An 8845-nucleotide genomic window follows, 5' to 3' on the forward strand; every position below is an offset into this window, starting at 1 on the left:
CGAATGATTTGAACTGATTTTCCTTGAATCTGGATGAATCCACCAATGTTACTGAGACTGTTCAACTGTTTCTCTGAAAAGTCAATGCCTCAGCACTGAGCTGGGAAGTGACTGAAGAATTAGCCTGTATGCATGGTGTGCGTAGAACAAGCAACAACCGCAGGCAAGAATATTTTCAAAGCTGAGAAAACACTATTTCAGTAGACCATGGATTGGAATCTGCTGATACAGGTTACAGGAAATTCTTTGTGGAAATTATTTGCATCTGTCATCAGTGTTGGCTCCATTCAATCTATTGGTAATGGCAACAGTTAACTTCATTTGCTCTCTTGCACTTAACCAGCGTTAACAGATGCATATTTGCAATCTAGTTTGATAAGAAATGCTCACTTTGAACCCCAGTTAAGCAAAATGATATCCATTCTTTTTTTTTTTTTTTTTTAAAGATTTGTTTATTTGAGAGAGATAGCAAGGTGGGGGGATGGGGAGCAGGGAGCCCAACATGGGGCTTGATCTCAGGACTCTGGGATCACACACTGAGCTGAAGGCAGACACCCAACTGAGCCACCCAGGCACCCCGATATCCATTATTTTCAACAGACCCCGCATTACAAAATGCTGTACTCAATTACTATGATTACATTCTGAATTTTATCTATCAAAAAGTTGTGAAAGTTTGTTCTAGATTTTGAGTCTTGACTCACGAAAGTCTAAAATATTTACCATCTGGGATGCCTGGGTTGCTCAGTGGTTGAGTATCTGCCTTCAGAGATCCCAGAGTCCCGGGATCGAGTCCCACATCGGGTTCCCTGCATGGAGCCTGCTTCTCCCTCTGCCTGTGTCTCTGCCTCTCTCTCTCTCTCATGAATAAATAAATAATTTAAAAAATAAATAAATAAAATATTTACCATTTGGCCCTTTTCAGAAAGTTTGACCCCTGAAATTGTTATCACCACTTTATATGTGAGGAAATGAAGGCAGAGGTTTGGCAATTTGACTGAGGTCTCCCAGCTGAGAAGCAGAGATGTAGGCTAACTTCAGAGTGCATGATCTTCACCACTGACCAACAGCAAACACAGAAAATCTGAGGAGGGGATCCCTGGGTGGCTCAGCGGTTTAGCGCCTGCCATTGGCTCAGGGCATCATCCTGGAGTCCTGGGATTGAGTCCCACGTCGGGCTCCCTGCAGGGAGCCTGCTTCTCCCTCTGCCTGTGTCTCTGCCTCTCTCTCCCTCTCTCTGTGTATCTCATGAATAAATAAATAAAATCTTAAAAAAAAAAAAATCTGAGGAAATAAAACTGACAGTGCACACATGCACACATCAACCAATTGATGGCATAAACAGAACATACTAAAGGAAACACCCACATTGTAAAATTTCATCATCACCATAACAAACTGTTTTGGAAAATAACCAAACCAAGAGATGATGAGCTCAGAACCTGATCTACATGTTACGGCAAAAGAAAGCCATCATGTTGGGGCACCTGGGTAGCTGTCAGTTCAGCACCTGACTTGATCTCAGCTCACTTCTTAATCTCAGGGTCATGAGTTCAAGCCCTGCATTGGGCTCCAATGTGGAGCCTACTTAAAAACAAACAAACCATCACCATCGTGCCAAACTTAAAGATTATTCATGTCTGGAAAAGATACCGTCTCAAAAATGTAAAAATTTCTATCAGAGGTATAAATTTGCATCCCATGATTTCACAAGTGAGACTTCATTATTAAGAGATTTAGAAAAGTAATTAGGTCTGAGGTCCTGAGCAAAAAACGAAACTATCCACAAACTAACATCCTACCCCGCTCCAGTCCAGGATGTCCTTTTCCTTTTACTAATAAAAAGATGAAGGGCAGCCCAGGTGTTTCAGCGGTTTAGCACCGCCTTCAGCCCAGGGCCTGATCCTGGACACCAGGGATCGAGACCCACATCAGGCTCCCGGCATGGAGCCAGTTTCTCCCTCTGCCTGTGTGCCTCTCTCTCTCTCTCATGAATAAATAAATAAGTTTTTTTTTTTTTTTAAATGAAGGAAGCATAAATATAGTCTACCTAATAAATTTATTGCAATCCTAGGAAACAAGAACAGAATGATAAATTGAAAAGCATGTTATCAGTATTCTGTTACCAGGAGAGCCCTAAGCATGGCAGTTGTTTGATGTCTGCTTCTCAAAGCACTCAAAACAATGAGAAAGCGGTCTCTTGCTGCAGCAACACGAGTGGGAGGACCCAGCACTGGACTCGGGGTGGAACTCCACAGATCGCTTTAAGAAATAGCAAACTGGACACGGGGGAAATCGCCAGCTTCGATAAGGCCAAGCTAAAGAAAATGGAGACGCTGGAGAACACCCTGCCAACCAGAGACCATCGAGCAGTAGAAACGGAATAAAATTTCCTAAGCATCTAGAGGGTTCCCCACCCACAACATCTTCGAGACACCCGGGTCGTGATGTAGAGGAAGAGCCACCTGCGAGATGGCCACGAGTGACAAGCTGTGCTGTGAACCCAGGCACTCCACGCTGAAGGCTGCCAGCCTGCAGGTCTCTGAGGGCCGCCCCCCAGCCCCCACCCCGCCCCAGTCAGACTGCCAAACTCTGCAGTTTACCCTGGGATATTATAGCAAATTATTTGTATGATTAACGAAAATAAAATATACTTCTTGGCAAAAAATTAAAAAAAAATAAACACTAGAAAAGCAGTATTAGACTTTCCATTTTAATTAAATATTCAGAATAGATAGTGATAAGTTTACAATTAAGTTAAATACTTAGATACATCTAATGTCCTACATTATAACATTTTACTTTATTAGTTGTGCAATCAGAGTGCATATTTAAGAAGGATAATGGTGAAAAGATGTCAATTAGCCAATATACCTACAAGATCCACAAACAGGATATTAAAAAGAACACACTTACTTATGTATACCCTTCCCTGCACACACAATCCCCCTGGATATAAATGAGCTCATCCGCTGACTGCCAGATGGGCTGGTACCCTGACCAGCTCCCGTGAAAGGGTTAGCTTTTGGCCACATCAGCAGAGACAGTTCAGGACAAACAGTTCACACTCCTGGCTGTGAATCCACCCTAGGGAACAAGGTAGGCAGACAATGACACAGCTGGATCCTGGCCCTAGTCCCTCCAGCGGTGTCCACACTGAGCATTGCAGCACTTGTAGAAGGTGGTCATCGGCTCGTCTGCAGAGCGAGTCTGAAGCTGCATGAAATAGGCACGAGGATGTTCGCATTTAGGACATGACTCTGGCAACGAGAAAAACAAGTGACCCACATTATGCTCATGACCAAACACACCTGCTAGAAGTAGGTAGGTATTAACACACCAAATCCCTCCCCGACCCCAATCATCTGGCATCCCCTGCCTAGGGCACCTTGCGCCATGACTGAAAGGCTGTAATTAGTGGCATCATTCCCACTACACTCTCACACTGAGGGGACTTGTGACCCTGGAAAACACTCCTGCTCCCCTCCCTGAGTCCCATTTTTCTTCTCAAATCTGGTTGAAGACTAGCTGGAAATGTGACATGAAATGTGGCTTATGGCTACCATGTGCATGATGGGGTCCACTCTGGGCAGATTCTTCCAAGTGCATCTCCATCACCTAAGCCCTCTCAACTTCCTGGAGGAGCCCCCAGGGGATGACAAATCCACTTCCCATTAAATTTAGGGATCCATCTCGGCAGCAGTTCCTCAGGCCGTTCTTATGAAGACCTCACCATACAACCCACACCTTTGCCAAATACCTCAAGGCAAAGTGACTTCAGTTCGGGAAACTGACCCTATGCTTGATAATGCCTTCAAACACTCACAAACAGCACTTTGAACATTAGGTACCAAAATCATCTTCTTTTCTTTCCTGGCAAATTCTGCCAATGCTAATTTTACCATATCAGATTTAGATGTTCTTCTATGGGGGAGAAAAGATAATACTAAACAGGAGTTGGGTCTTCCTCCGCTCAACACAGATGTGTTTAGGGCTCTCTTCTTTCCTTCCCTGGTCACATCTACCTCTATCAGACAGGAAACAAGACTTGAAATAAACATGTGAATGCTCTCTGCCATCAGCTTTTAAAAATCTACACCAGGAAGAAAAATAAATAAATAAATAAATAAATAAATAAACAAACAAACAAACAAACAAACGAATGAATGAATAAATTAATTAATTAAAAATAAAAATCTACACCAGGGATCCCTGGGTGGCTCAGTGGTTGAGCATCTGCCTTCTGCTCAGGGTGTGACCCCGGGGGGTCCCAGGATCGAGTCCCACATCGGGCTCCTGTATGGGGCCTGCTTCTCCCTCTGCCTGTGTCTCTGTCTCTGCGTCTCTCATGAATACATAAATAAAATATTTTTTAGAGATAATTAATTTTAAAAAAGATCCACAACTGAACAAATGGACCATATACTCTTCCTTAGGCTCCGACTTTCATTACTGCCATCGGTTGCTCCCCGCACAGCCGCCACTTGAGGACCACGCTAGAGGCCAAGTGCTGCGGGGCTCCCTTCACGCTCTCACAACGGAGGGAGGCCACCAAGGTCATGCGATGTTAAGAGGCTGTGGCTTTGAGACTAACCCACACCTGTACGTCTCTGGGGTTTATGCCAATATTGCCTGTGTAAGAAATAAATCACTAAAGAAGAAAATACACACGCTATTTTTAGGAGCTTCCTTCCTCAAAGGCAGCGCGGCCTCAGCTCTCACCTGCGGTGGAGTCCACGTTCTCCCAGGCCGCCGCGCCGCCGAGCACATCGTCCACTTCTTTCAGCTTCGGGTACTTCCGGTTGGTGACCTGGCGAAAGGCGGCAGGTGTTCAGGCCGCGGGTAGGGGCGCGGTGCTGACCCGGCCGCCGACTGCCCTCCTCCCCGCGGGCTGCACGATCCTGGGCAGCCGCGTCTCTACACCCGCGGCGCAGGGCTCGGCCCGGGTCCAGGGGCTCCAGCGTCGGGCCGGCCCAAGAGGCGGATGCAGCCGGGACCCCCCACCCCACCCCGTCCACGCTCGGCCCGGGCCCTCCGCGCAGGCCCCCGGCTCCGTCCCGGGCGTCGCGGCGGCGGCCCCAACTCCCGCGGGCAGCTCGGGGCGGGCGGTGCGCCGCGGCTCCGTCCAGGGCCCGGGTTGGGGCCGCAGCACCGACCCCAGGCACGCAAGTCCCGTAGAGGCGTGTCCGCAGGTGACCCGAGTCCGCCAGAGCCACGCTGCTCGGCACGACCCAAACACGGCGAGGCTGCGGGCGGGGCGGGGAGGGCAGCGGGAGCACGTGCAAAGGCCCGGCGGCCGTGTCGGTGCGCGGCGCGGGCTGCTCCCCGGGGGCTGGCGGCGTCGGCCCGGACCCGCAGTCAGCCGCGCCAGCGCACAGGGCGGGCCTGATCCGGCCACGGCTCCGACGAGGCCGCCCGGGCCGCCGCCGGGGACGCCGCCACGGGAGCCGGGTGAGGCCAGGCCGCTCCCGATACGGCGGGGGGCGGGGGCGGGGCCGCTGGAGCACCCCGGCGGGGCGGGCGTCGGCTGCTGGGCGGGGGGCGGCGGGTGATCACCTTGCGCGTGATGTTGTGCACGTAGGGGCAGGTGTTGCAGGCGAAGCGGTGGCAGCGCTGTCCCTCCTCCACGATCAGCCCGTTCCCGCAGCCCGGACAGAAGAGCAGCATGGCTGCCCCGCGCGCTCCCGGCAGCCCCTGCGGCCGCGGGGCGCCGGCGTCGGGCCCGTCGCGAGCTCCCATTGGCCCGGGCCGCCGCCGCCCCAATGGCCGGGCCGGGTTGGCGCTCCCAGCAGCCCCTGCGGCAGGCCGCCTCGAGCCTCCCATCGGTCCCCGTGGCAGCCCCGCCCCTCGCGGCCGGAAGCGGCGGCGGCGCGGTCGGAGCGCGGGGCTGGGCGGGCGCCCTGGAGCCGGCGGAGGCCGAGGCCGAGGCGGAGGCGGCGGCGGCGCGGCCCGAGGCGCCCGAGGCCGAGGAGGATGAAGAGGAGGCGCTGCCGCACTCCGAGGCGGTGGACGTGTTCCAGGAGGGGCTCGCCATGGTGGTGCAGGACCCGCTGCTCTGCGACCTCCCGATCCAGGTGCGCGGCGGGACCTCGGTGCCTGACCTCCCCCTGTGGGCGCCAGAGGTGACGATGCGGCGGGCCTCGATCCTCCCGTGTCCTTTAAGGACCTCACTGACCCGAGCACGAGCGGGGGCAGCAGGGGACAGGGACAGGCGGACGGTCGTCCGGTCCCAAGGCGGACCCCGACGGCGCCCCGGGCGCCCCGGGCGCGGCTGCCTGCAGGTGCAGGTTCTAAGGTCGTTTCCGTAGTTGAGGCTCAAGTGGGGAGAACGGCTCCACCCCGGGACTCCGCATCGAGATTCGCGCCCCGCCCGAGGACGTTCACTCCTGGGTTGGGCGCCCCGGTCACCCTCGCACACCGGCCTCCCCTCCCCCCCCCGCCCGGTGTCGCCCTGGATCCCGGACTGACCGCGCCTCCTCCTTCCCAGCCCCAGAGCCCAGATCTGGCGCTCACCCTCTCCTGTTTCAGCGCTCCTCTTTTCCTGAGCTTTAATGCACTTTGCACATTAAACACTTTTAAAATGTAGGTGCAACCGGGAAACCCTAGCATAGAAGAAATCTTGTCTCTCGTCTTTCGTAAGATACGGCACTGCTTTTCCGATGCTATCCGCTTGTCTTGTCTTGTGGTTTGGGATAGCAAAGGCAGCCAAGGCTCCCACCTCCACCATTGGTCTTTCTGCAGGTTACTTTGGAAGAAGTCAATTCCCAGATAGCACTAGAATATGGCCAAGCGATGACAGTCCGCGTGTGCAAGATGGATGGAGAGATAATGCGTAAGTGCTCGCCCTCTCCCTGCGGACCCTGCAGTCCAAGCTGTCACGCAGACAAGACGCTGCCATGGCTGCTCAGGGGAAACTCAAGAGCCATGTACGTCGAAGGGCATCGGGGCAACCACAAGCCTACCCCACCTGAATTTGAGCCTCCGTCCAAAACAGTCTGGACAGAGCTTCTGGTTCCTTTCCTGCCGTCCTAGGCTGTGGCTGTGGATCCTAACATGGCTCTTCTCCCGCAGCTGTGGTTGTGGTGCAGAACGCCACAGTCCTGGACCTGAAGAAGGCCATTCAGAGATACGTGCAGCTCAGGCAGGAGCGTGAAGGGGGCATTCAGCACATCAGCTGGTAAGTGGAGCCACTGTTGCATGTGTGCCACAGAGCACCGAGGAGTTCCCTGTCCTGAGCGTCCCGGCGCGGTGGGTGCCACGGTGCCTGGGAGTCCTGCCTCAGTTCTCTTTCATCTACATCACCTCACCCAGGCAACTGGGCTTCTTAAATGGGGGCACCTTGGAGCATTTCCAGCGTAAGTGGTCTCCTTGGTTACAGACGGTGCAGCTGCCAGCGGCCCTACCCCATCTTCCCCTGGGTGGTCTCCTCACTCCTGCAGCATGGGTCGTCTCTGTCTCCGTGCTGTAGCCTATTTCATTAGGAAGGTGTGTTTGGCCCCCAGCCACCCCACACGGCTCTTTCAGAGCGGTGCCTCTTTCGAGCTACCTCGGGCCTGGTGTGTACAGGGTACAGGACAAGCCAAGAAGAGGCTGCCTGCCCTGGGCCCCCCAGAGCTGAGCATCCCGAGCCCATCTCACACACAGCTGCTGCGTCCCAGCTGCCCAATCACCCTGCTTGTGGTTTACCCAGATCCTCATCTGGATTTTGCAGGTCCTATGTGTGGAGGACCTACTACCTGACCTCTGCAGGAGAGAAGCTCACAGAGGACAGGAAGAAGCTTCGAGAGTAAGTTCACACCACATTTTGAGCTGCAGAGAGGCACCTGGTCTGTTGCCCTTTAGTACCCAGGCTCTGCCAGAAGACTGGGGCCTCTTCCGAGGGAGGAGGAGTCTTAAATCAATCACTGGAGAATTTGCAAGACCAAGAGAGTCCCTGGCTCAACCAACACCCTCCTGCAGGGAGGTTCCTGAGGGCTCTCCCTACTGGAATGGGAGGCATGGGGGCAGTGTGAGTACTGCTCACCAGTGGTAGAGCGGGGCTTCCTAGAGCCAGAGGAGGGCAGTGTGTGGGAAGGTGAGAGGCTGCCTGCTGGCACGACCTAGGTCCGTGAGACGATGGCCACTGCCACTCCTCACCTTCCCAGACACAAGCTGTTCCTACCTTTTTTTTTTTTTTTTTTAATACCCTCCCAAGTCTCAGGTGAGGCTCCACACATACCTTCTGCAAATCACACACTAGAGCTCTTCTTCTTTTCTAGTTACGGTATCCGGAACCGGGATGAGGTGTCCTTCATCAAAAAGCTGAGGCAGAAATGAACCTCCAGAAAGACAATTAGGTGCTGGTGGCCTGCACCCAGCTGGAACAGAGCTAAGCCCTAGGTCCAAACATCCTAATCACATGGCAGATGGACCTGGCCCTGTATACAAAATAAATCGTTTGCTTCTTAGTTTGAAAAGTCAAAAAGCCACAGTTCCTGGAGCAGGAGGGACCGCTGCTGCCCAGGCACAGAGGGGAGGCAAGGGCAGAGGATGGTGCAGGTGAGTCCTAAGGTCCAGAATGCTTCCACTTGAGCCCTGTGGCCAAATCATCCCCTCGCGATAAAACCTTTTTACTGTGATTTCTACAGCAAGGGGAAATAAAAGCAGATGGCCGGCTTTCTGTGTGTGCTTCTGCAGAAACGGGGGCCGTGCACCCACCAGCATGTGGCTGAGGTCTCCAGCCGTGGCTCACAGGGTTCACCTATAGTGACACACTTCACCCTTTGGCTCCTGGAAAGGGAGGTGGCCTGGGGCAGAACTTGGAGCTGCTGGCTGGAGAGGGAGGGCTGGGGTCAGAGTGCCTCTC

General features: G+C 53.6%; 2 protein-coding genes across 3 annotated transcripts; one reads left to right on the forward strand and one right to left on the reverse strand.

The window, feature by feature from the left end:
• Positions 1 to 2699: 2699 nt before the first annotated feature.
• POLR3K (RNA polymerase III subunit K) lies at positions 2700 to 5714 on the reverse strand. The gene is made up of 3 exons (XM_072835009.1): positions 5557 to 5714; positions 4723 to 4810; positions 2700 to 3260 (listed from the first exon to the last, which is right to left on the reverse strand). Exons 1-3 carry the CDS (start codon positions 5665 to 5667, stop codon positions 3133 to 3135), a joined length of 327 nt encoding a protein of 108 aa, XP_072691110.1. The 5' UTR covers positions 5668 to 5714; the 3' UTR covers positions 2700 to 3132.
• A 142-nt stretch (positions 5715 to 5856) lies between these two features.
• SNRNP25 (small nuclear ribonucleoprotein U11/U12 subunit 25) lies at positions 5857 to 8655 on the forward strand. Of its 2 annotated transcripts, XM_072835011.1 has the most exons (5): positions 5857 to 6074; positions 6742 to 6832; positions 7072 to 7177; positions 7712 to 7786; positions 8259 to 8655. In XM_072835011.1, the coding sequence occupies exons 1-5, from the start codon at positions 6033 to 6035 to the stop codon at positions 8314 to 8316; spliced, it is 372 nt and encodes a 123-aa protein (XP_072691112.1). In that variant the 5' UTR covers positions 5857 to 6032; the 3' UTR covers positions 8317 to 8655. The 2 variants fall into 2 exon arrangements, with proteins under 2 accessions (XP_072691112.1, XP_072691111.1); XM_072835010.1 differs by lacking the exons at positions 7712 to 7786; positions 8259 to 8655 and having other exon boundaries at positions 5897 to 6074; positions 6742 to 6926; positions 7033 to 7164.
• Positions 8656 to 8845: the final 190 nt, after the last annotated feature.

The sequence above is a fragment of the Canis lupus genome, chromosome 8 (assembly GCF_048164855.1).
Source record: "Canis lupus baileyi chromosome 8, mCanLup2.hap1, whole genome shotgun sequence".
NCBI lineage: Eukaryota > Metazoa > Chordata > Mammalia > Carnivora > Canidae > Canis > Canis lupus.

Excerpts from the sequence above, each read along its gene's own strand:
- SNRNP25 (XM_072835011.1), top strand. The coding sequence starts at position 6,033 with ATGGTGGTGCAGGACCCGCTGCTCTGCGACCTCCCGATCCAG. Across the intron at positions 6,075-6,741 it reads TCTGCGACCTCCCGATCCAG|GTTACTTTGGAAGAAGTCAA; the intron begins GTGCGCGGCGGG and ends GTCTTTCTGCAG. Across the intron at positions 7,178-7,711 it reads GGCATTCAGCACATCAGCTG|GTCCTATGTGTGGAGGACCT; the intron begins GTAAGTGGAGCC and ends TGGATTTTGCAG.
- POLR3K (XM_072835009.1), bottom strand. The coding sequence starts at position 5,667 with ATGCTGCTCTTCTGTCCGGGCTGCGGGAACGGGCTGATCGTGGAGGAG. Across the intron at positions 4,811-5,556 it reads TGCACAACATCACGCGCAAG|GTCACCAACCGGAAGTACCC; the intron begins GTGATCACCCGC and ends GCCTTTCGCCAG. Across the intron at positions 3,261-4,722 it reads GAACGTGGACTCCACCGCAG|AGTCATGTCCTAAATGCGAA; the intron begins GTGAGAGCTGAG and ends TCTCGTTGCCAG.